We start from the raw sequence: 26,008 nt of genomic DNA on the forward strand, positions 1-26,008 counted from the left end.
AAATAAATAAATGCACTTTTCATTTATTTTTTTTTTAATTATGTAAGAGTAAATAAATATATAAAATAAAAGCCTCAACCATTTCTAATGGTTACTGAGGCATTTCGTTTAGGTTTTAAAATTCAGGATTAGAAAATAAAGATCGCCAAAATATGAATATTTCAAATCTTTAAACTTTGAGCCTCTGTATCAAAGTAAATACTTGACGTAGACCGGAACATAGATACGTTCTGAAAAGGTCTTGATATCAGCTACAACATACTAAAATTTCAACCTAATTGAACCTGTTTTAGATTTTGACAGTTATTCAAAATGGCGGACAGAAACGTCAAATCAAGATGGCGATCATGTCATCTTGTAGATCTCATGCATCTTACCCTTAGATGTGAAGATCTTCATTGTCGTTTATTATCAGAAATTATTGATTTTTTAGTATTTATTAAAAAGTGCAAAGTCACCCGCACCTTATCCCAAGTGCAAGCTTTTTTTCTTGATTTTTTTAAACATAGTAAAATTTTATAAAATTAATGCTAGTGGCACAAAATCCATTCATTAACAACTGAATACAAATAATTTTACTCAAAAACCCCCCTCCCTTCACTTTAACCATCCACTTTTATAGGGCAAAGTTGAAAAACAGCGAAAAAACGTGCAAAGTCACCCGCAACGACGGTACCTAATTTTGCTCCAAATAAAGCGAAAATCCATTCATATTCACAAATTTTAATTTGGTAATTTCACAGAAAAATTAAAAGTGTACCTTTTCATCATTGTATTTTTCATCGATTGATCATGTTTTCCAATGAAAAACACAATAAAGTGACTGTTGTTTATTTGTTTTGCTCACCATTTATGTCATATTTCTGACTAATTTTAGTTAAGTTAAGTGTTAATCTTTATTGCTACACTGGTAAAAATAAAAGGGTCAAATTGACCCTTTTCAAAAGGATGGATCGTATTTGACCCTTTGAAAGGTTCACTTATGCACATTTATCACGAATAATCATGTTTTATTGTAAACTTATTACTGATATCATATTTCTCTCATCTGAGCGAACACCAAAGATCACTTTTTCATTGTTTTTTTATTCGTTTATTCCGGAATTAAATAGATGTCAAAACCGTGACCCTTTTGAAGGGTACCTGGTGACCCTTTCAAAGAGTCAAATATGATCCATCCTTTGGAAAAGGGTCAATTTGACCCTTTTATTTTTACCAGTGTAACGGTACGTGGAGTTTTCAAATGAAATAATTACCTGTTTCGTGAAAAATGGGTTTTCTGAAGTGTCTGTAAATGCTTCAATAGGAAACCCTGGAAATATGATTTTTTTGAGATTTTCTTATTGTTTTAGATGGGAAATGGGAAAAGACCAGAAATAAGAACAAATCCTGCACTGAAGAGCAACTCAGCAAGGTTTTGGAAGCCTTTCGTCGCGGTTTCACTTACACTGTTTGTCTCCAATTAGAATTTTTCCCTTGTCTCCAATTTGGAATAATTTGTTTCCAATAGAAGCATTTTACACTCGTGTATTTTTCTTGTATTTAAAAAGTTTTCAAAATATATCTAAAGAATTTTCACTAAACAGTAACATTCTAGAAGAGTCAAGGAGCAAATTTATGTAATTCTCTTCAGAAAAAAATATGAACTTAATGTGTTGAATTTTCTTTCAAAGTTAAAGTGTCTGGAAATGGGTTTGAATTACAACATTTACCCTAGGTACCTGTATAACCGAATAGACTTCAAACATAAAAAGACATTTCAGATTTATTGTCTTCAAACATTCTTCTTATTTTTAAATTTTTAGGTCGGACACCATACAATGCTTCCCATTTCGAGTTTACGCAACCCCTTGGCGTAACGAAGGAGGGGCAGGGAAAAACTATTGCCCTCAGCTATGTGATATTAATAAAAAACAGCTTAGGATAATACTGTGACCTAAAAAGCGTATTTACTAGCATTTGAAAAATGTCTTTAGTTAAGTCTTATGAGCTTTTTAGAAAGCCTAGACACCCTTACGACTTAAGCCGAGAGACGACTTAGTGGAAAATGATGGAAATGATGTTTAACCATTATGTCGAGTATAATTACATTAAGCCGTCTCACGGCTAATTCTCAGGTCTGTCAATCATTGAATGCGGATTAAAAATCGACTTGTGGTGATTTTTTTAAGTACTGTACAAAATTTATTTTTAAAATTAGTTTTTTGAACTTTGGGGAATTCCCCGATCAAATCCCTAAAAAAACACCTGAAATATCGTCTTAGGAGAGTCTTTTTAAGGAGTCATTTAAGCTTTCTACGTCTGTTCAAACTAATAAAAATAGGATTAAAATAGAATTTTCGGAAAAAATTTAAGGGAAGTTAGGAAAAAAATTGACTTCAATTTTTATCTATTTTTTGGCGTTTTTTTTCTTTAAGAAAAACTCTTCTTGATGCCTTTAGTACGATCGCAGGCAGACTGTACGAATTACGTCAGATTTGACAATATTGGCCAAACTTAAATTAATTTTTTAAATTATAATTCTTTACAATATCCACCTCCTCACAAGAAAAACTCATTTGGAAATGGTTTAAAGGATTTTTGCGAAAATGTTCTCGTCTTTACAAATAATTTTAGATCATAAAAACCCACATAAGCTTATATTTCCGGGGTTTCTGCGGAGTTTCAGCGGGTTTCTGAGGAATTTCTGCGAAATTTCTTCGACATTTCTGCGATTTTTTTGCGGAATTTCTGTGGCATGTCTGCGGATTAGTGGACTAAAGAATAGAATTTCCTTAAAGAACGGTTTCTTAAGTGTATTTTTTTCTAAAAATCCTAGTAAAGGATTTTATCTTAAATTTTATTGATTTTTCCAAAACGGAAAATTCATTGGATTTTTCTAGTTTTTCGAGACAACTCTTTTGCGATCTCAAAACGTTTCTTATGGTGTAATCCTTCAATTTGACCTCCTTCTTAATAAAAAAAGCCCAGCTACATGCTCTTATAAAATACTATGTAATAACAACTAATATAACCTGTGAAGGAGAATATCCACCGTTTGCCTCTGGAGGTGGGTTAACAACGCTAAGACGGCGACGGTGTACGGAATAGAAAGAAAAGCAATCATCGTTTCTGTAAATCGTTGCGCTTTTTAAGGATTTGTCGATGAATAAATATCTATCTACAGTGAGTGTCAATAGTTTGTTGCCTAATGGATGTTTGAGAAATCAAGTGAAAAAAATGATAGAAAAAAATACTTTTCCAAATTTTTCTTTTTGCAGATGAGTTCCTTGTAATCCGTGGATATTATTTATAATTTTCAAAAAAAAAAATTAATTTTATTTCATATGAAAAATAATTGTTTTCCAAAAGTTGGTCATTTTTGAAAAATCAAAAGTTTGTTGCCTCATTAAAAAAACTAATTCAAAATGGTGAAAACGTGCAACCAACTTTATGTAAACCGGTTACATTTTGAGCTTATATCATTTGATAGGCAAATGGTGGATTTGTACATTTTTAAGGCTGTCAATGTTAAATATATAGGTGTAAGAGTGATGATAAATAACAAGAAATAATCAGTTTTTTGATAATTCATAATTTAGGTTATAATGGCAAATTACAAAAAGTTGAAAGGTGGGATATTGTCCAGAGATACTGCTGGAAGGAATCGGCGTCGCTTAATTGCCAAATTTTATGGAAATTCATGAAAAGTTACACATAAAATGGTCAAATATTATAGTTATGAGGCACGAGTACATCTGAAAAATGCTACTGGTAGACCCAGGGTTTCGACTCAGAAAGTCGATAACCGCATTCTAGGTATCTCTGATAGTAACCCCATGATGTTTGCTTCAAAAATTCAGAGTCGGCTGGTTACAGAAGGCATACAGGCTTCAAAACCAACCGCAATTTAATGAAAGTGGTAAGAATAATTACTTGGTTTGCAGGTTTCCATTGGTAAACAAAACCAATCTGGTTGAAAGGTTGTAAATTCACTTGGAGCATGCTAAAAACGTAAAAATAGAACCTCTTACGCAGTTTGGTTTTGCTTACCAATGAAATCTTGCGAGCCAAGTACCTATTCTTATATTTTCTTTCATTTTGAGTTTGATTTTCGAAACATTTGAAGCCTGTATGCCTTCTGTAACCAACCGACTTTGAATTTTTGAAGCAAACATCATGGGGTTACTATCAGAGATACCTAGAATGCGGTTATCGACTTTCTGAGTCGAAACCCTGGGTCTACCAGTAGCGTTTTTCAGATGTACTCGTGCCTCATAACTATAATATTTGACCATTTTATGTATAACTTTCATGAATTTCCATAAAATTTGACAATTAAGCGACGCCGATTCCTTCCAGCAGTATCTCTGGACAATATCCCACCTTTCAACTTTTTGTAATTTGCCATTTTAACGTAAATTATGAATTATCAAAAAACTGATTATTTCTTGTTATTTATCATCTCTTTTACACCTATATATTTACCATTGACAGCCTTAAAAATGTACAAATCCACCATTTGCCTATCAAATGACATAAGCTCAAAATGTAACCGGTTTACATAAAGTTGGTTGCACGTTTTCACCATTTTGAATTAGTTTTTTTTAATGAGGCAACAAACTTTTGATTTTTCAAAAATGACCAACTTTTGGAAAACAATTATTTTTGATATGAAATAAAATTAATTATTTTTTTTGAAAATTATAAATAATATCTACGGATTACAAGGAATTCATCTGTAAAAAGAAAAATTTGGAAAAGTATTTTTTTCTATCATTTTTTTCACTTGATTTCTCAAACATCCATTAGGCAACAAACTATTGACACTCACTGTATCTATAATAATTATATTCAAATTTCTGGATTCCTATATGGATTGGTATATTATAAAAAAAATAATCTCATGTTCATAATCAAGGACAACTAATTTTTCACGCGTGTTAGATAAAATTATGAAACCCATAACAAAAGATTTTTTTTCAAAATTCCCCATATTGAAACAATTTGGATAAAGAATAGACATTTTTTAGTATGACGTTGTTGTTCAATTAATATCTTTATTCTCATGATATTTCATTGATAATTTTGGACGAAGGAGGAAAAAAGTAAATAAATATAATTTGCAATTTCCAGAGAATTATGAACATGGAAGTGTCATGAAATGAAGAATAACTCTTAGAATTTCTAATGTTGTGAATTTACTTAACACGTTCTCTTTATTGCTCATAGAATTTCATGGGCAAAAAGAACATTTTAAGCCATGTTAATTGCAGTATAAATTGCGGAAAGTATTTATAATTCTTTTTTTTTTGTCCGATGGTAGAAAATTGAGTCAAAATTCATGTTGCTTTGGGATTCATGCAAATATAGTTGGAGAGGTAAATAAATTTCGCTTTCTTGCTCACAAACAAATTCCCATTAAAAATCTCTTTCAGTCATTTATTTGCACAACAATTTGGTGAGTCAAAAAATAATCGTCGATGGAGATTCACGACAAAAAATATTTTGTATACACAATTTAAGCACATTTTAATATATTTCACCTCTAAAACTATCATTTTTGATCCCACCTTTGTTTGTCTGTGGGCGCGAGTTGTGGATAATATATTACTCTCAAGTGATTCAATTTGCACGCGACAATGAGTAAATTTGTTGGGATTGACAATAAATAAAGAGGCAAATCCATACGGATAGTTTAGTCTGTTGTTAATCTCTGCAAGCAACAGTTGCGGATCAACAATGAAGTTTCTGTGCATTTTTGCTTTAGGTCAGTGATGTTATCTCCCCTGCAATTAATTTTTTCCCGCGTCATTCTATTTCTATTGTGATGTTTTATTGTTTGAACACATAAAAATTGCTTAGAATGATATTTTTACGATCATCTCCTTCCGTTTTAGTGGCTCTATTTGTGGCTCTGTCCGTTGGTGCACCAGCCCAAAAGACCAACTTCAACGAATGTCTGAAGGCCTGCGGATATCACTATTCCCCAATTTGTGCTGGTCCCAAGGAGGGAGCTGAGAAACCTCAAACATTCGGCAATATGTGCGCCCTTGAGACCTATAATTGTGAACACAAAACCGAGTGGGAGGTGAAATCCCAAGGAGAATGTCCAGGTGGTGGCGCCATTAGATTGCAGTGATATCCATTTCCTCAAAAAATTCCTCTCTATACCACAAAAAAAATTTCCCACATAAAATCAATTTCTTCCACCAAACAATTTACGTTCAATTGAACTTCCATTTGAGTTGGAAATCAACAGACGAAAACACCCTCTGACTCACAATAGTGATCCATTAGATAAGAGTTAATATAACATTGTTTGCAAAAAAAAAAAATGTAGAGATAAACTCATTGGATTTCCAGCAAAATTCCTCACGCAGTCAGTGTTATTGGAAGTGTTTTTGAGACACTGACCGAAGAGGGAAGTCAGGAAAACTAAATTAGAGATTGGTCAGGAGACAACCTAATTGTGCACAAGTTTGTGAATTCGATATACCGTCTGTATTACTATCGAGTGTTGTACATCTAATTTTGATTTGAGTGATGAATAAAAAAAAACGTTGAACAACACCATGTCCGCAAATTCTTGTTTATTCACATAAAAGTGTTTACTTTTGCCGCGGAATTTGGATATCTCTACCCAATAGCAATATCTCAAAGATGGTGATTTTGATAAATTTGTCTAAATAGAATTTTCTAGTCCTACTAATAGCCCATCGGAGCTTATATAAAATGTGATCCACTTAAAAGTTATACCTAAACACTTAAATCTTTAAAGATGACAAAGAATCTGCCGAGTGAATTACTGATAAACCATACTTTCACTGTTTCCTGGAACCAAAAGAACTATTTTTAAAACAAAAAATAAATAATAAACTTGAAAACAGCTTATATTTTTCATTTCTTAAAAGATTCATATTAAAAAAAAATTGTTCAGTTGCGTGAAATTTCCACTAACTGTCGTACTGTTATATTCAAACATTTGTCTCAATTCTAAAACCAATTTATTAGTAATAATAGAAAATATTCCAACTTAAAAAATTTAGTTTCTTCTAAAGTTTAGGAAGTTATGAGTATTTTAAAAATATTAATATAGGTCCTTATTTTAATTTGGCCTTTGAAGGACGATTGGGCTACCGGTGACCAATAGAAAAAATAATTTTATCTGGTTATCTTCTAAACAATCTTAAAGTTATTTTTTTCCAAAAGTATACGTACTCGTGCTGAGTTTCGGTCTGCGAAAACCTTCTTGATCTTAAAGGGTTAGAGGTTAAAAATTTAGAAGAAATACAATTGAACTTCGAACAAAAAAAATAGATATCGGTTCATAACCGTTTTATTACAGGTTTATAACCGATGGAACCAGTTTAAACTTACTAGAATTTTCGAGGTCTTTCCATTCCAATGACCCCAAATATGGCCAAAATCGGTTAAGAACTACAGTTTATACAGCCGTCTGACCACTTTTCTGTTCGTAAGTTTTCACTGGTAAAAATAAAAGGATCAAATTGATCCAAATTTGATCCTTTTGCAAAGGATGGATCAAATTAACATGTTCTATTATGATAAAATGTGCAATCAGAGTTTAAAATTTGATCCATCCTATGATAAAAGGATCAAATTTTGATCAATTTGATCCTTGTGTTTCAATTCTAGCACACTGGTAAAAATAAAAGGATCAAGTTGATCCAAATTTGATCCTTTTGCAAAGGATGCATCAAATTTCAAACGTTGAATGTACATTTATTACAATAGTACATGTTAATTTGATCCATTTGATCCATCCTTTCCAAAGGATCAAATTTGGATCAAAATCTATCCTTTTATTTTTACCAGTGCATTTAAGAATGGTCTTTATCGATCGGGCATAAGATAGGATCAGTGAAAACCATCTTTAAATGTTAGAAATAAAGAAAAGCTTACGAACAGCATTGTAGTAGTCATCCGTATTTACGGTGGGCGGCTCTATAGGCTTTTTTTTTATTTTTGACCTTCAAAATCCGTTTTTAGGAATGTTTCAACCTTCAACGTTATTTTCATATGTAGACGAAATGTCCACTAATGCACTACAACATAACTCGTATTAAAAAATATTTTTCAAAATTCATATGACGCGTTTTCGAGCAAACCCAAAAAGCATGGTTTTGAAGGGAAAGGAGAGGAGTGGCAGGAAAATGAAATCAATGATGCGGAGGACGACTTATAGGGTGGCGGGGCTCCTGGAAAGTCTAAAGTCTATCTCTAACAATTTGGTCTGTAGAAGTGGTAACATACAGACAAACCAACGGACGAACAAAGAGCGTCACATCATTTCTTAGAAATCGTCTGCAACACGAAGAAACAAGCTGAATGCCGATCATTTAGTATTACTACTCTTCGTATTCTTTGTATACAACTTCGGTCGTATGGTCATGTTCTAACGCATGAATGAAGTAAGATTCGTTGTGAAGAAAAATAAGACGTAAGGGTATTGATAGGGATACCAGTTTTTTTTATTCTAGCCATTACTGCACTGATGCAGGTTTGGAGTCTGAGCCGAAAGCTTTGGGAAAAGATGAGTTTTCCTGAAGGGATTCCATCTCCCGATGAATTCTATAATTCCCATCAATATAATGATGAAAGCAGGGGGCCCATCAAGCCTAATAAAAAGTGAAGCTCTTTTTCACTTTTCCTTGTAAAAATTTTGCAGATATTGCACGGCGATTTAACCCTTTCAGGACGATTGAATCACCAGTGTCCCAAAAATGAAATTTTTCCAACGGTCATCTAAAGTTGTGTATTGCTCTAAGAAGTCAGAAAAAGTGATTTTTCCTGACCCCCGATTTTTGACCCTCTCGTCTTTGAAGAGTTAAAGAAATTTGCTCGTATAGTTTTTGAATTATTTCGACGAATATAATGGAATATGTATTTTACTGCACGTACTCCACAGAGAGGGCAGTATAATCCCTCGATTTTTTCACCCCCCCCCCCCCCCAATTTCCACCTTCCACCATGTTTCCAGCACGTTTCACACGATTTCTGAGAAATGTCGTCACGCTGTTTGTCCGCCTATCCGTCTGTCCGTCCGGCTGTCGCCAGCTCCAGAGACCAAACGGTAAGAGATAGCGACTTGGGACCTTCGGGGGACCTCTCCCCATAAGTCGACCCAAGGATTATTAACATGTCCCTTTTTTTCCCCCACCCTTCGCCTTCCCATCCAAAACCATTGTTTTTGAGATTGCTCAAAAACTCGTTGTGCGATTTTTTCATTTTTGGTTATGTTTTAGAGATTACCCAGGCGAACATTTCATCTATATACCGTACGGTGAAAATACCGTTGAATCATTCCTAATAACGGTTTTTCAAGGTCAAAGGTTAAAAAGACACTAGAGAGCGCATTTATCAAGCAAATGGGGTCATGTTTGGGCTCGTTGGAAAGGTCTTGGAATTTCCGAAAAAACTGAGCCAGTTCCAATCGATTTTGAATCGGTAATGAACCGGTTCATAACCGATAAATAATTTTTATACGAAATTCAATAAAATTACTCATGAGGTGTATTTTGAGAAATATTTTGAGTGATTTATGAATCGGTTCTAATCGGTTGTGTACCGCTAAAATGGTAAATGATGCGAAAGTACTTTTGAGGTGTAGCATCTAAGTCATGAGTTCGAGCACTTCGCAAAGCATGGGACCCTTTGCCACCCCTTTAGATAGCTGTTAACGCATAATTTCGAAATTACAGTAGACTCTCTCTCAATCGGGAATATGGGGCAAAATGTCATTCGGTTTATCGATAGATTTGGGCGTCAAAGCCTTTGTAAATTCCACAAAAAGCGCTGAATTATAAAGAATCACGATAAAATAGGAAGAACTACAACGAATTTGAGCAATTAGCTTCTTAATTAAACGTGAAAATCGTCAACAAAATTTGTCGCCCGATTGAGCGAGAGTCTACTGTATATCAGATCTCTAAGTCAATTCTCTTTAGAAACAAACTTGCCATCAGGTTTCAGTGCCTCTATGCAAAAACGTATGGGAAAATGAATGTTGAGAGTCCCTTGGAAGAAAGATTCCCTGAAAAAGGTATGCTAGTCATTGTGGAAGAACCTCGAACTCCAGGCCGACCTAGGACAAGATGCCTGAATCAAATTCAAAATCTTGCCTATGATCACCTTGGGATCGACTACGAACATCTTTCTGAAGCGGCGGAAGCCACCAAAAGTTCTGTGCGGAGCCAATTAATAAATGAAAGCGAGAGCTTTTTGTATGGACTTTACAAATATTATGTTTTCTTTATTTGATTACGTTATGTTTCCGGTATAACATTTTTTAGCTTGAGGTTTTTTCTTCGAATATGGAAGGCTTTATAAATCTGCCAAATCCATCATATTTGCTTCAAACATTAATAAAATTTGCAAAGAATTTTATTTATATTAGACATTAATTTGTTTTTGAACTGAAATTGAAATATCTTCTGAGCTTGATTAAAATAGCTGTGATTTTTTTGGTAGTTATTACTGTTGCAATTTTTACAAATTGACGATTTTTGGCAAGATCACATAGGGCCACTGTTTTAATGAGATTCCTTATCAGGAGTGAGTTGACATGGAAAAATAGGCAAAAAACATGTTGATGAGATAACAAGACTTTTATATGCGGGGAACTTGGAAGTCTCCCAGGCAGTTTGTTGTATAAAAGTGGCCGCCGTGCTTTGATATTCATTCATTCTGGATTTATTCTTTGATCACAGAACTGTGTAATAAAAAAAAATAGTCAATATGCGTACCTTGTTGATCTGCCTTCTCGGTAAGTGACTTGTGATTTAAGTGGATAAGAACAATAGAATTTTTCACTTTCATGGGAAATTTCTTCAATAGGACTCTTCCTGGTCTTTGCTCTTTGTGAGGCCGAATGCCCTACAATCTGTCCTGCAATCTATGCTCCAGTTTGTGCTGATACTGAAACTGGTCAGCAAACTTTTGGAAGTCGTTGCGCAATGGATTCCTACAATTGTGGCAGGGCAACTCCTGCTACATTCCTTTACGATGGGGAATGTCACTAAACCAAAAAAAAAATCCCCGAGATCTAACATTGTTGTCATGTTATGAATAAAATCGAGTGAAGCTGCTACTTAATCAAGAGATAATTTTTTGTCTTTGCAATCCTACTTCCACTTTGCGGAATTACTTAACCGCTTTTTGCATACTTGACTCTATTTTTTTCCTGATATTTGATGGTTCTCTAATTGAGAAATCCCCATCACCAGTCAAATGAGGCCACGTTTGTCTTGAACTCTATATCGAATGGGCGATAGTGGATCAGACGCGAGCTTCTAGATAAGAACGTGCAGACAAGTGTTCGAGCATTCAGTTTTCAACCAACCTTTCAACAATGAAGACCATTTTCTTGTGCCTCTTGATCGTTTGTGTGCTCTTTGCATTCACTTGGGCACAGTGCCCAAATGCTTGCCCATTTATCTACAATCCTGTCTGTGCTGGACCTCCAGGAGAGACCCGAGGTGTACAAATGTTTGATAACGATTGTGCTTTGGAAGTTTACAATTGCGAACACCAAACAGGTAGTTTTTTTTGCGCATCAAATAATCAAAAAATCGATTATACTAAAATCCAACTTTGCTTATTTCCAGCTTGGGTGAAATACGAAGGAAGTTGCTAATTTTATTGATTTATTTCAAACGATTTATTCATTCAATGGATCAATGTGAAACTTGGGGAGTGCAATAAAAAAATCCAGTAATTTTTAAAATATTATATTCATTTTGCAACAACTAAATCTAAGGGAGTAATTTATAAATCTCAAGAAATTCATCTGCTTCTCTTACTTCTCTGTCTTTTGCTGCTTGATTTTGTAATCAGCCAGAGCTGCTTTAATAGCATCCTCTGCCAACACTAAAAATTCAACCTCAATTACCACCCATTCTGAAGATGAAAAAAAAAAATTATAAATTGACTTACTTGAGCAGTGAAGCTTCACCGGGGGCAGAGAGAGTTCTTTGGCGATGTCAGTGTTCTTGAGCTTTCCAGCCTCATCGATGGACTTCCCCTTTACCCACTCAGTAGCCAGAGAACTTGAGGCAATAGCTGATCCACACCCAAATGTCTTGAATTTTGCATCAATGATTTTTCCATTTTCATCAACCTGCGAAAGAAAATTGCCCATGGAAAAATGAATCATTGATAAACAGTTCAGTGCAAAAATTAGTGGTGCTCTTTGAAATTTATTGCACTTCCACTTCAAATGGAGTAAACGTTTTTAGTGCTCATGTTTGCAGTTTTTTTTAGTGGTTCTGGATAATATCTTCAAAGCTTCATTAGGTTTTTTTTTTAAAGTAGTTCCATTTCCATGGAGAAATTTGTTGATAAAGAACAATGGGCAAAATGGTCCAACCTTTCGCTACGAATGAAACCTATACCATCGAATAGATATTGTCAAAGGTAACAATTTTTGTTCCGGAACCAACCCCAAAAGTATGTAGGAAAAACGGGAAAAACACTAGAGCATAAAACATAAGAGTTCCTCAAATTTGAACGACGGTTCAGTTCAAAATGTCAAATTTGAGGTTATGTGAAGAAAATTTTGCGTAGAGTCTGAATTAGAACTATTTTTCTCTGTAGTTTCCTCAATATTGTATTATATTAATGTCCTCAACTAATTCCATTTCTTTAACAATAAATTATATTGATATATTCCCTAAAGTCATCTTTCTTAATTTAGAGAAAGTGCATTTCACATGAATTCCGTTACGTTTTTGAAAATATCGTTCAAATTTGAGGAACTCTACTGTATGTATAAAAATTGTGACAATATTTTTTTGCAAAACTCCTCTATGGCCCCTACACACTAGTAGAAATTTCTTTAAAAAATGCATTTTTAAAGAAAATTTCCCCTTTCCAGGATTTTTAACATTCGGGATTTTGGCTTTCGGAATTTTGGCTTTCGGGATTTTGGCTGTCATCAGTTGAAGACACATCAAGGACTCCGAAAATACCGGTGGTTTCCCATGAAGCGAAAAAAGTTTTCACTATGTTGCCCTGTAATGCTTTATGGCTTTAAAACATGATTTGTTTGTATGCGAGCTACCAAATTGTGTAGTCAGAGGGAAAATCTTAAAATATTTTTTTAAAACTTCAGTCATACATCGACTTTGGTCCGAATTTCGAGTAATAAATTGTCAAAGTTGTGAATTTTCATAACGATATCGTTAATTTCCCAAGGACTGACAGTCTTTTTTGACTTGGGTCTCGGTAATACCTATAAAATGGACCCAGTCCCATTTCTGGCGAAGGCTTGGACCAGCTCCCATACATTTCTGCCCACTGTCCTTTGTTCTAAAGTTTTTAACTCTATAAAAAAAGGGCTGTGCTGTGCCTATGTTTAAAAATACTGTACAGTGTTGAATGTTGGACACACAGAAAGCCGGGCAATAGAAGATCTTTTCAGCACACTAAAAGTGATCGAACTTTTTACTTTACTGCTCGAACTCCACAGAAAGCTCTCGATTTTTTTTTCATCTCCAGAAAGTTCCGCCCTCCAACCCCCAGGGACCAGTTTTCTCATATTGTAAGCTTCAGATTTGCCGACTATCAAACCCGGTGAGCTTATTCCCTTTTGGCATCTTTTAGTGCTATGCTAACATTTGTATATGGAGATAGCCTACATCTGTATGTTGAGATGGAATAATATTACTGCACTACAACTACCCTCTTCCCTCCCTCTTGCCCACATTACAGATATTATAGCTTGCCACCTTTGACTTCTGCTACGATCATGGAGAAAAGAGAGTTAGAACAAAGAGACATATGAGAGAGTGATTAGCTCCGATAGATCACTGACCGCTAAGGACGTGTTATGCGTGTGCAGTCCAGAGGGAGGTAGCTGTTGGAAAAGGGTGACGAAAGGCAGGTTTTTTTACTCATCCTTAGTATCCATTCCAATCGATTATGAACCGGTTTATAACCGATAAATAATTTTTATCCAGAATTCAATTATATTACCCTTGGGGTGTATTTTGGGCAATGTTTTGAGTGATTTATAAATCGGTTCAAATCTGTTATGAATCGAAAAGTAATTATCCAAAAATTTTATAACTCTCAAAACTATTTTGTGGAATCTTTTGAACCTTTTGAATGATTAATAAATCGGTTGAGAACCGGTAAACGGTAAAGAAGCGTAAGTACTTTTGAGGTATAGTATCTAAGTCACGAGCTCGAGCACTTCGCAGTCTGAGTCGCTTTGCTACCCTTTTTTTTTAAGAATATTATACCGACCGGTGACCCAGTCAAAATTTTTTCTTGCCTAGAAATTTAAGCCTCTCGTTTTTACCGTGCTATCACACTAGGATTTTTTCAATTTGCAGATTCAATTTAATTTTCAGATGAATTGTTCCTACACTGAGAAAAATCCGAAAAAGTCAAAATAACATTCCGGAAATGTTGATTTTACCTTGCAGTATTGATCCGAAAAGGGTGTAAATATTACCCTTTTTAGGTGTATTATAGGTAGTTACCCTTCTTTCATGTTGATTTTATCCTTAAAAGGTGTAAAATTAACATTAAAAAATGTTGATATTTTTACACCCAAAAAGTGTTAAAGTTATGACTAAAAAAAGTTAATCGCAGCCTCTTTTTTTCTCAAAGTATGCGTTATTTTGCATTAAACATCATTTCGCTTTCAACTTTCGCTTATTTGTTGATATAAACTAATATACCAAAACATGTTTAAATATACTAAAATAGCATAAATGTGGTTGCTCAAATTAATTTAAACTCAGCAATTTAGGCACCCTAATTTTCCTTGTTTCTTTCTGCAAATGAGGTCCAACTATGTGAAGTAGTTTCTCAAATTCTTCAGTAGCCATACGAAGAAAATTGTTGTGTCCAAAAAAATCACTAGTTGCGATATCATACATTTTTTCACTAAATCCGTGGGCAGATCTTTCTTGGATTCATTTTCTGGCCCACAATCTCTTCCTTTTACCTTGAGACACATTTTTATTGAACATGTATCCTACATAAAGAAGGAAAATTTCTTCCTCATCAAATGACAAATGACAAAATAAAAGAACTGGCAATCTGCACGGCTTTTTGAATTTAGCAAATTTCTCGCAAAAATGTGTCCTGGCTATGAAAAATTTCAAGTGGTTCTAGAAATTTTAATGCTCAATTTGCTGAATTCAATATAAAATTAAATTGCAAAAAATTCTAGTGTGATAAGACCGTTAAAGGGTTGTGTCTGCCGTTTTAAATTAAACCCTATTTAAATTATATATTAAAACTTATTATAAAAGTCATCTCTTTAATTTTACATATTTTTTTACTATCCCTGTCAATTATATATTTGTTTTTGGATTTTTTTTACAATTAATGCAATCTTAATTTAAAAAAAAATTAAAATAAAATTTGTGCTTCACTATTTCAGCATCGGTACTGTACCTTGATTTGCAATTTCATGACATCTCCACAAGCCGGAGCCCCAACAAGTCCAGTTCCAACATTCTTCTCATTCTTGTCCAGGGTTCCCACATTCCGGGGATTTTCGTAGTGATCCAGAACCTTTTGGAAAAATTGGGAAATTCAGAACGCAATAGAAATATTGTGAAATTCCTAGAGGTCAAGGATATGCGCAAAACCACTTCAATTTTCTTCATAGATTTTCACTTACATTTGCATGATACAGCATACTTGGTACACTGCGAGCCCTTGCGACCTGCAGGAGTTTGGTTGCACGGGAAATATTCATTTTTCACACAGAATTTTCACAGTAAAAATTGAGACAAAAATTGCGCGTGAAAACTTGATGGAAAAATAAGGAAGTGAGTGTCAAAAACATCTGGTGGAATGTCATAACAAAACTTCCCCTCTTTTCGATTTTCGAAATTTGGCTTTTGACAAATTTTCGACGAGATCTGTCTGACGTGTCAATGGCAGATGACGAAATTTCAGATAAAATAGTGTGTAATATAAATCCTATTTTCACTAAATCCCAATGATGAAGAGTGATTTGTTTGTGTTATTGTGCTTCTGTCTTACTTTGAGTATCACATTTTGCACTGAGGACAATGATACTTTTGTTCCCACGCGAGAATGGCAGAAGATAAAAGAAGGTAAATTTTCCATTGTTTATTTCTGGATTAGTGATAAAATTTGGGGTTTGCAATTTCCTTTCTAGGTCAGAAGGTGCCTCCTGGCCTTCACTATCGCATAAATCTGGAGACCGGCGAGAAGGAGGCCAAGATTCTCGAGGAAACAGATGAGTCAGAGAACCAGAAGAGCTCACTAACAATTGTGGAGGATGAAGTAGCTAAAGAAAATGCTTCTGACAGTCCAACACTCGAAGATGCTCTGAAGAATATTCCTGGAGACAGCTTCCAATACACTCCTGAGCAGATAAAAGACATCAAATCCAAATTCCGGACGTACGAAGATATTAAGCATGAATTGAAAGACGAGCTGAATATGGATGTTAAGACAGATGCAGAGATTGTAACGGGCTTCATAAAGAAGTATGAGGGCCTGAAGAAGGGTACCGTAAATCCTGAAGTGATTAAAATCCTAGAGGAACTGGAATATCTGGTGCATCAGATTGACAATGCAAATAATTTTGTGGATCAAAATGGGATAGAAAAGATCATCATTCCTAACATTGTCAATCAGACTAATTCTATCATCCGGACAAAAGCTCTCATGCTCCTCGGAGCTGTAATCCACAATAATCCACGAGCACAAATTTCGGCATTTGAGCGGAATGTCGGAGAGCATCTGACCAGATTGCTGGCATCATCGAAACTCGGAGATGAGCTCAGTGCAGCTATTTATGCCACTGGCAGCTTAATAAGGAAGTTCCCCCTCGCCCAAAAGGAGTCCCTCACGAAGCGAGGCATCTCAGTTCTCTTGGACATCTGGACGAAGCATGTGGACCTTAAAGTGAAGATTAAAGTCCTGACATTGATTGCTGATCTTGTCCGGGAGAGCCATGATGTTGCACTTCAGCAAAATGAACCCAGTGAGAAGGATGAAGAGAAATTTCGTCAGTATCAGCGAGTTCACATTGAGAAACTCCTGGATGAATATGAATTTTGTCCCAGATTTGAGCAGCTAATGGCTTCCTCAAAGGCCGATCTGACAAAGTGCACAGATTCCATGGAGAAGGTGATCCACAGCATGCAGCTGACCAAAGACATGTGCTTCGATACCTGGTCCCAGAGTCCTGACCTGCGACACGTGATTCTCGTTTTGAAGAATCGAGTCACTTGGCTGTCGAGTATGGAGAGGGATCCGGAAAACTTTGAATTCCTAATCGAGCTGGAGAGCGGATTTCACAGACTGCAGCACGAGATTTACATTCAGGAAGATTCCGAAAGTGACATGAGCCGAAAGGAAGAGCTATAAAAACTCTTTCAATGTATATTTCCAAGACTTTTTCCAATAAATTATTTATTTCTAGTTGTAATTTATTGAAAATTTTGAATTATTTTGCTTTGAAAATTTTTCAAAACAAAGAACCTTAAAAAGAGCACAAGGGGGAGATATTTAGGTGAAAATGTGTACACTACTTCCAGGCACTTCCACGATTTGCATGGAAGAGTCTTTCGCACTTCCAAAATTTCGCAACACTCGAAAATGTGGCAATATTTCCAGCACTTCTTGCACTTCATACACTTTTCATACTTAGAAATCAGTAATTCATATATGTAACCCTTTCGTCTCCTTTGGGACTCTGGGTACCCATGGAAACAACAATTTTTTTTGGACTATTTAAAATCGATAAAAATCCGATTCTTGTGGATAATTACAAACTATAAACGATGTCCAAATCTAGGATATTTTTTGCAGGATCCCAATTAACTCCTGAGCTAAGATATTTTTGGTCAAAAATCGTGAATTTTCGATTTTCTGCTTCCTTGCAGATACAGTAGACTCTCTCAAATTCGGGCATATGGGACCGAAATGTCAGCCGAATTAGACAGAAATTCGGGCGACAAACTCTCTGAAATGCAACGATTTTTTATTCATCTGAATATAGATATTGAGTTTACGCACTCATATATAACGTAAATTACATGAAAATCGCTCAATAATGCAAAATCACATCAAAACTTAGACAAACTATGCCAAATTTGAGCATATTTGATTCATTTGATAATCATAATCAAATTTGAAAAATGACAACAAACTTTTTTCAAATGTAACCGCTGCCCGAATTAAAAAGTAGCCCGATCTTAAAAGAGCCGAATTTGCGAGAGTCTACTGTATTGTGATTTTTTTGATATTTCTAGACCAGAATAAGGAAAAACCTCTCGGGGCCAATAAGTATGATAACTAACAATTACAGATTACATAAATTCGGAAAACAATTTTTTCTTAAATTTTCTAAAAACTTGTTCAAACTTAATGGGCACGCTCGTCCCCAAAAATCTAGAGGTCAAATGGAAGGTTATCCCGGCAATGTCCGCCATTTGCTTTTTGACACTACCCGTCAAATAATTTCGTCAGATATCTTTAAGTTTTCTGCAGAAAATATCTACAACTCTGCCGAAAATCTGCCGAGAAATCTGTAGATGTTCCTACGAATTTTATTTGGACTTGGGACAAAATTCGTCAGAAATTTTTGCAGATTTTCTAACGAATCTTGGTGCATACTCTGACGAATTTCTGTAGATATTTTGACGATTTTCTGTAGATTTTTCTACATGCCTGACTTTCCAGACAACTGTGTCAGAAAAGATGGAATATTTTTCACTGAAGTTTTGCAAAAATCAATAGAGTGATTCTCTTGGTGATTTCACAGTGTTTATATAAAATAAAGCATTATGCGATGCCGTGTTCTAAGTAGAGATAGTGAAGTGAAAACTGTAAACAGAGTGTCGACCAAAATTTCGTGTTTTTGTATCATTCGATTGGCGATTTTTAAGAAATTAGTATTTTTGCTCGTATTTTTTTACTTATCTAAAATGTGTACTCGGTAATGCTTGTTAAGCAGAGCATACAATTTTCTTTATAACTTCTATAGTTTCTTCATAAATCAACAATATTTTAGTGAAGTAATGGAGGTTATGCAGATTTTCTAGGGAGAAATTCTGCCGAGAATCTGCAGATTTTCTCTGAATGTACTAGAATATACCTTTAAAATTCAAAAAACCTCCGAGTAAAATCGGCAGGTAGAGCAATGATTTGACGGTCAGTGTTTATAGTAGTAGACTCTCTCTCAATCGGGAATATGGGGCGAAATGTCATCCGGTTTATCGATAGATTTGGGCGTGAAAGCCTTTGTAAATTCCACAAAAGGCGCTCAATTATAAAGAATCACGATAAAATAGGAAGAACTATAGCTAATTTGAGCGAATTAGCTTCATAATTAAGCGTGAAAATTCGTCAGTTAAATCAGCATTTATCGTAACTTCATTTTTGCGATTTTGGGATATATACATATTTGGAATCAGCGTAATTTTGTTTATTAAACGCACTCGAGAAAAAGAAACTTTTATAAGCCCAATAAAAATTATTTTAAACAAAAATTATCGTAAGTGCCTTTAATTAAGAAAAATTTATCAGATTTTGTCGTAACTTCCATTTTTGGAGAAGTTACGACAAATTTTCATACAAAATTTTTAGTAATCAGCATTTGTCGTAACTTCTTTTGCTCACTTTCCCTAAGCACTAGTTTGCAGAGGGAGCAATAAAATTATTCATCATTATTTTGCTCACTTGCGTGGCTTGTAATTTGCAGCAAAATTGCAATATTTCTCAATAAAACGTTTACAAACTTTTCCAAATATCCAATGACAGTGCGAATAATGCAACATTAAATCATTTTAATTCAATATTTGTGAGAAAAAAGTAAGAATAAATCCCTGCTCATCTGTCATTAATTCACAACAAAACAAGCGACGCGGCCGACGTGGCACACAAAATTTATTCAATAAAATTTATAAAATAAAAGCTTTTAGGGATAGGGATAACAGTTTAATTGACTAATTTAGTCAAATCAAGGCGCTTATTATCATTAGAATAATTCAAATTGATATAAATGCATTCTATAAAATTGTCGTAACTTCCAAGATTTCCATACATTGGAAGTTACGGCTTTATAAACGATAGAACTTACGATAAAATATTATTGTGTTTCTCCTAACATATATCTCAATATCTCAGCTTTTAAATTATTTAATAAAGATTTTCTCAAGTTAACTTACAGTTTATTAGTGCCACTTTTGTTATTTTGACTCAAAAGTATCGCATTCGGGGCTCATTTTTAAGAAAAATAATGCTGAACTGAAAATTTCGTCTCCTGAAAAGTTGTCAAAAGGAAGTTACGACAAATGCTGATTTAACTGACGAATTGTCAACAAAATTTGACGCCCGATTGAAAAAGAGCCGATTGAGTGAGAGTCGTCTACTGTAAAATAAAGAATTCTGCGACGCAGAGTGTTATACAGTAGAATATTTCTCAATTGGGCATTTGGGGCAAGATGTCATCCGGTTTATCGATAGATTTGTTCGTCAAAATCTTTGTAAATTCCACTAAAAGCGCTCAATTATAAAGAATCACGATAAAATAGGAAGAACTACAGCAAATTTGAGCAAATTACCTTCATAATTAAGCGTGAAAATTGTCAACAAAATTTTTGGCCCGATTGAAAAAGAGCCGATTGAGCGAGAGTCTACTGTAAGTAGAAAATAGTGAAGTGAAAACTTTAAGAGACCATTAACATGTTGATTTTGAAAAATTGAAGCGATTAACCCTCTAACGGGTAAGACCGCCTCCAGGCGGTCATTTTATAAATCGCATTTACTGCGATAATATTACTTATTTGATGTTGAAATATGTACAGTGTCCTCAGTTATAGTCTTACTAACTTATTTTCTGAAGCTGAACTCATTTTGACCTTTCGTTTGCTTACAATCTTCAGTTTTATGTGACAGGTCAGAGAAAAAACAACAAAATGTCGCTCGCGACATTTTGCGTTTTCAAGTGCAAAAAAAATTGTTTTAAAGTAATCTAACTGTAGTAAGAGTGTTACTTTCTGAAAGATATGCTATTATAGTTTGTATATTTCAATTGATAAGTGTGAAAAAACTAGTAGTAAGAGTTTTAGAAGAAAAAAAGGAAGACCGCCTGTGGGCGGTCTTATCCGTTTAAGGGTAAAATTTTCAAAAATTACCAATTTTTTTATTTAATTGTTTTGGTTGTTCCAATAAAATATATTATTATTTTGCAATTTATTAATCATGGAAAACAATTGAGATTACACGGAGACTGTCCAGAATGAGTAAAATGGTCGATTTCTGCGAATTAAGCGAAATTGATAAAGAAGCAGACTTCAACAGTGATGATGAGTTCCCTAATTCGTCCTTTAGTGCCCCAGATTGTGAAATAAAACCAGAAGATGAGCAATGTATTTTAAAGGACCTTCAAATTATACAAGAAGATGACGTTTTCATAGCTGATCTGTAACCTTTCGGTAAAAATCAGTCTTATTGAAACACCTTGAGCTTCATTAACGTCTAATTATAAGAGTTTTTTTCCAAAAAATTATCATTTCTTAGATAATCATACAACATTCATCCATAAAAAACGTTTAAAATTCATTTATTTTACTATTTGTTCACTATTTTTCAATAAAAATATTTCAGTTTTTTTATGCCTTAAACCGATATGACCGCCTGGAGGCGGTCTTTACCTTTTCTCACCTGGCGCCCAAACGGAAAGAGATAATGAAGAATGGATGGTAGTTTTGAGTTCAGTGGACCATTAATTACCCTAGACAAAATTATTTAACTACTTTTTTTGGATATTAAAGAAAACACCGTTAGAGGGTTAAGCTGTACTTCTTGTAGCTAGGGTGCAAACGGTGCAAACACAGGTAGAGTTTGATTCTCCAATAGTGTCTTGGATAAAAGGTAAATGGAACTGTTTGCATTGCACAGTAATTGATGTTCGAAGAATTCAGTCGAAGTTTCGAATTTTCACTAAATTTTCGGACAAGGTGGGGAAAATGAAGCATATACGAAAAATCTATATAAAAAAAGTTACTCAGTGATTATGGAGTGATTAAAAATATATGGGACAGAAGCAGTAAACCAGTAAACGTCGTTACCTAGTGTTTTCCGCATAAATAAGTGAAGACCAACACAGGACTTGAGCTTCGAAATTCGAACAGGATGTGCTCTCAGCCACCTTGCGGAAGTATCAAGAAGTAGTATTTGGCTTTCCAGATCTTCGAATTTTTCAATCTGTGAATGATAAGATTCGATATTTTAACACACACACACACATAACACCTTTCCCCCAGGACGCGGTCAACACAGAGAACTTCAGTGCTTCCTTGGTGATTGAAGAAAAGTGAGGAACGCGTGTAACCATCCCAAAATGTCTAGATTGAAATTACGTGGTGGTGGATCAAGCGTATGCTTCAATATTGGATTTTCAGCAAATATTGTCTGTGAATATTTGGGTGAGGAACACAGCTTTCGGACGTTCGATTTTTTTTTCTAATCTCGAAAAAATTCATTTTTGCAGATTTTGCCGTGAATAACATCCTCTTCCAACGAGGGCTCGAATGCCCTGAGGACTTTTCAATAATCAAGAAATACGATTTGTCCCTGTTCAAAATGAAAGAAGGCGAAACACGTGATTGGTTGAAATCGATTTTCGATGATGTTAGAATGTTGATTCACGAAGGACGATTGGAGAAGTTCTCTCTCGTAATAATTAGAAATGAAACCAAGGAAATCATTGAACGTTGGGATTTTGTTATCAAGGATGATCAAAAAACTCCAGGAAACTCAAATACCGGAAACAAAGATCTCAGTCGCATAAATCTCGAAATTCGCGAAGTAATGAGGCAAATCACTGCAAGCGTCACCTTCTTGCCGCTTTTGGACTTTCCTTGTAGTGTCGAAGTTCATGTCAAGAACGTTCCTGGTACAGTGATGCCTCCTGACTGGACAAATGTAGACGCTTCAATCGCAAATGCTCAAAAAGTTCTCCTAAAATCTTTCTCCACGGGATATCATGCTGTAGCAACTTCTGTGTGCTTCAGAGATCAATAATTCATTTTTGATAATGGTCCGTTTTGCATTTTCCAGTTTTTCGAAGTAACATTACATTATTTGCAGACACAAAAATATTGAAATTTTCCCTAAATACCTTAATTATATTCTAAACTAATTATTCTGAGCTGTATGTCCCAATGAAATTTGAAAATAAAGTGAATTAAAAAAAAAATAAATAAATTTTGCATTTCAATTTTGCAGACTTTCGCCCTAACAGCGTTTATGTCGAAATATTTCCAGAAACATTTATTTCGAAAATGCCAAGATAGCCTAGAAACAAAGCTAAGTTTCTGATAGAGAGCACCTATCATTCACAAGCAGATCTTGAAAAATTCGAAAATCCATTTGAGAAGACAAAAAATATCCATCTTTGTTCGAAATAATGAAAATTCGAAATTGAATTTAAATTCTTCGAACATCAAAGATTTTTTTTGCAAATAGGGCAAATAGGAGTTCCATTTATACCTTTTATCCAAGACACTATTGGAGAATCACAATCTATACTTGTGTTTACATCCATTGAACCTTATCCCGGTGTATCTGCGATTTCTGCCTATCTTTGAGCTCACAGGATTCCCTCTTCGAAAGCTCCGTCTATGGTCGAATATTTTGACTTTTAAGCAATTTAAAATCATATCTTGTTTTTGTTTTTTCAAGAAATATTTATAGGCATTTGGATTTGGGTGGGATCGAATTGGCCGAAATGTCACCCAAATTAGAGAGAAATTTGAGCGTCAAAGACATATTAACCCTTTAAGGACGATTGGGTCACCGGTGACCTGAAAATGATTTTTTTTTCTAGGGTAAAGTGATATAATTTGGACACACTGTTACAAGTTGGACAATTCGCCGGTACAAGTTGGACATGGCTTTTTTCTTGATAAATACAGTACAAAATTTGTTTTTAAGCACAAGGAACCAAATTATAAAACTAAAGCATTAAAAATATACAAATAAAAATGAAGTACTAAATTTATCAAGACAAAAAGCCCTGTACAACTTGTACCACTTTACCTTACGACCTTCTCTGAAGCTATGTTTTGCTTTAAAAAGTCAGAAAAAGTTATTTTTTCAGATCCCCAATTTTTGACCCTCTCGTCCTTAAAGGGTTAAAATGCCATAGGAGGTTATGCATAGTAAACCAGTTGATTTATTAATTCGTTAATAAATACAGTAGACTCTCACTCAATCGGCTCTTTTTCAATCGGGCGTCAAATTTTGTTGACAATTTTCACGTTTAATTATGAAGCTAATTCGCTCAAATTCGCTGTAGTTCTTCCTATTTTATCGTGATTCTTTATAATTGAGCAGTTTTTGTGGAATTTACAAAGGCTTTGACGCCCAAATTTATCGCTAAACCGGATGACATTTTGCCCCATATTCCCGATTGAGAGAGAGTCTACTGTAAAACCTATGAACAGTAAACTAACCAGCTTACTTATACTAAAATTACCATTAAATTTCAGGCCCAAAATGGTCTGCAAAACTTTAAAGGTGATTATCTCGGAAACTAGGATAGCTATATCCATAAAACCTTGCTTAATGTATTAGGTAAAAAAAAATATTCCAAATTGTACGCAAAACTTTTAAGTTGAAAATGGAAAAGAACCTTTAGTTTCAGAATTTTTTTCTGGCAAAAAATGAGCAATTCAGGTCAATTCATTTCGAGTGGTAAGTAATTCAAACAAGAAGTGGCTGTAGATAAGTGACGAGGTTAATTTATGGTTCCAGGAGCTCCATCTGGACCGAAGAAAAGAAAGAAAGGTTTAATTTAAAAGGTCCTCTCGAGCAGCTTTTAAATTAAAGGCGATTTATAGACATTTGACATCTTTAAGTCTGTAAAACTTTAGCGTAGAATTCGAAATTTACAGTCTTAAACTTAAAGGTTTAAATAAATTTGACACTTTAAAATTAAAGATTTTTACCACAGAATACGAATCGGTCTTTAAGTGAGCATTTAAACAGGGGGATTTTATTTCGAAACCGCCATGACACAAAAATCCCCCACTGAGCTTTAGACCGGTACATTTTTGCCGATCTTTCGACGCTTAAGATCTCCCTCTTCGAAAGCTCAATTTGTTTATGTTCGAATATTTTAACATTTCAAGCGATTTTAAAACTTTTTTTTTGTATTTCAAGAGATGTTTTTCTCGTGAACTATTTTCAAAGTTAAGAGTCGAAAAGCTGATGAAATGGGGACACGATATCGATCACTCTTCAGAATGCATCGTTTAATCTTCATTAATGGTCGAATTGTTAAAGTTGGTTTATAGAAAAATAAAAACTTACGATATTGTCTTAATTTAGCAACAACCCATTAGCATAAAATCCTGCGTTAGCACGGTTTATAGAGGATGTATGCCCCATCTCCTCTTACTTATAAAGTGTTCGTCACCAGGCATAAATATTAACTTTACCTATCTTTAACAAATTCTTTGATTGTAAAACATTGTGTGATTGACGTTCGAAACATTTCGAAATAAAATAGAAAGTCTTCCAGACTGTCTATTTTAGTTAGAGCACACTTGGAGAATTTATAACAGAGAGTGGAGAAAATTTATCTCAGAAATGAACCACTAGGGGAGATTTCCCGAGACTCATCGGTGCATAGCACAGTGGGGTGCATTTCGAAATCCCACCGTATAGAAGACGCCTAAAGGGCTATTTAAAGATTTAAGGCTTAAAGATTTATCTCAGAACTGAGGGATCTAAAAATTTAAAGCCAAATATGTATCTCGGAAAGTAGTAGTGAAAGACCCCTTAAAATTTGGTTATACTTTTATACAAAAATTGTTTTATCCCAAATGTATGCAATTAAAGCCGAATATTTTCGAAACTAGAAGAAAAGTTTTCCTTATTTTTTTAGGCAATAAAATTTAATCCCAGATTGTACGTAAAACTTTATGATGCCTAATATTCCAGAAATTAGAATAGATACACCCCTAAACTTTGCATATTTTTTTAAGCTAAT

The 26,008-nt window shown here is 34.5% G+C and overlaps 4 protein-coding genes and 1 long non-coding RNA gene across 5 annotated transcripts; 4 read left to right on the forward strand and 1 right to left on the reverse strand.

The window, feature by feature from the left end:
- The first annotated feature begins 5,618 nt into the window (after positions 1-5,618).
- On the forward strand, positions 5,619-6,555 carry LOC129809600 (vasotab). Its single transcript, XM_055859552.1, has 2 exons — positions 5,619-5,749; positions 5,880-6,555. Exons 1-2 carry the CDS (start codon positions 5,722-5,724, stop codon positions 6,119-6,121), a joined length of 270 nt encoding a protein of 89 aa, XP_055715527.1. The 5' UTR covers positions 5,619-5,721; the 3' UTR covers positions 6,122-6,555.
- A 4,571-nt stretch (positions 6,556-11,126) lies between these two features.
- LOC129809603 (uncharacterized) lies at positions 11,127-11,755 on the forward strand. Its single transcript, XR_008752656.1, has 2 exons — positions 11,127-11,540; positions 11,610-11,755. It is a non-coding gene; the product is annotated as an uncharacterized LOC129809603 (long non-coding RNA).
- On the reverse strand, positions 11,717-15,819 carry LOC129809602 (iron-sulfur cluster assembly scaffold protein IscU). Its single transcript, XM_055859555.1, has 4 exons — positions 15,644-15,819; positions 15,415-15,534; positions 11,938-12,121; positions 11,717-11,871 (listed from the first exon to the last, which is right to left on the reverse strand). The coding sequence occupies exons 1-4, from the start codon at positions 15,719-15,721 to the stop codon at positions 11,801-11,803; spliced, it is 453 nt and encodes a 150-aa protein (XP_055715530.1). The 5' UTR covers positions 15,722-15,819; the 3' UTR covers positions 11,717-11,800.
- A 50-nt stretch (positions 15,820-15,869) lies between these two features.
- Positions 15,870-17,431, forward strand: LOC129809601 (nucleotide exchange factor Sil1). Its single transcript, XM_055859554.1, has 2 exons — positions 15,870-16,085; positions 16,151-17,431. Exons 1-2 carry the CDS (start codon positions 15,968-15,970, stop codon positions 17,368-17,370), a joined length of 1,338 nt encoding a protein of 445 aa, XP_055715529.1. The 5' UTR covers positions 15,870-15,967; the 3' UTR covers positions 17,371-17,431.
- A 4,845-nt stretch (positions 17,432-22,276) lies between these two features.
- Positions 22,277-23,034, forward strand: LOC129802771 (uncharacterized). The gene is made up of 2 exons (XM_055848891.1): positions 22,277-22,436; positions 22,502-23,034. Exons 1-2 carry the CDS (start codon positions 22,352-22,354, stop codon positions 23,032-23,034), a joined length of 618 nt encoding a protein of 205 aa, XP_055704866.1. The 5' UTR covers positions 22,277-22,351.
- Positions 23,035-26,008: the final 2,974 nt, after the last annotated feature.

The sequence above is a fragment of the Phlebotomus papatasi genome, chromosome 1, assembly GCF_024763615.1.
Source record: "Phlebotomus papatasi isolate M1 chromosome 1, Ppap_2.1, whole genome shotgun sequence".
NCBI classification, from domain to species: Eukaryota; Metazoa; Arthropoda; class Insecta; order Diptera; family Psychodidae; genus Phlebotomus; species Phlebotomus papatasi.

What these genes read in the sequence shown, in the direction of transcription:
- LOC129809600 (XM_055859552.1), top strand. Translation starts at nt 5,722, where the DNA reads ATGAAGTTTCTGTGCATTTTTGCTTTAG. An exon ending in TCTGTGCATTTTTGCTTTAG is followed by an intron (nt 5,750 to 5,879) that starts GTCAGTGATGTT and finishes CTTCCGTTTTAG; the next exon opens with TGGCTCTATTTGTGGCTCTG.
- LOC129809602 (XM_055859555.1), bottom strand. Translation starts at nt 15,721, where the DNA reads ATGAATATTTCCCGTGCAACCAAACTCCTGCAGGTCGCAAGGGCTCGC. An exon ending in GTATGCTGTATCATGCAAAT is followed by an intron (nt 15,535 to 15,643) that starts GTAAGTGAAAAT and finishes TTTTTCCAAAAG; the next exon opens with GTTCTGGATCACTACGAAAA. An exon ending in GGTGAAGCTTCACTGCTCAA is followed by an intron (nt 11,872 to 11,937) that starts GTAAGTCAATTT and finishes TTGAATTTTTAG; the next exon opens with TGTTGGCAGAGGATGCTATT.
- LOC129809601 (XM_055859554.1), top strand. Translation starts at nt 15,968, where the DNA reads ATGATGAAGAGTGATTTGTTTGTGTTATTGTGCTTCTGTCTTACTTTG. An exon ending in ATGGCAGAAGATAAAAGAAG is followed by an intron (nt 16,086 to 16,150) that starts GTAAATTTTCCA and finishes TTTCCTTTCTAG; the next exon opens with GTCAGAAGGTGCCTCCTGGC.
- LOC129802771 (XM_055848891.1), top strand. Translation starts at nt 22,352, where the DNA reads ATGTCTAGATTGAAATTACGTGGTGGTGGATCAAGCGTATGCTTCAAT. An exon ending in TATTGTCTGTGAATATTTGG is followed by an intron (nt 22,437 to 22,501) that starts GTGAGGAACACA and finishes TCATTTTTGCAG; the next exon opens with ATTTTGCCGTGAATAACATC.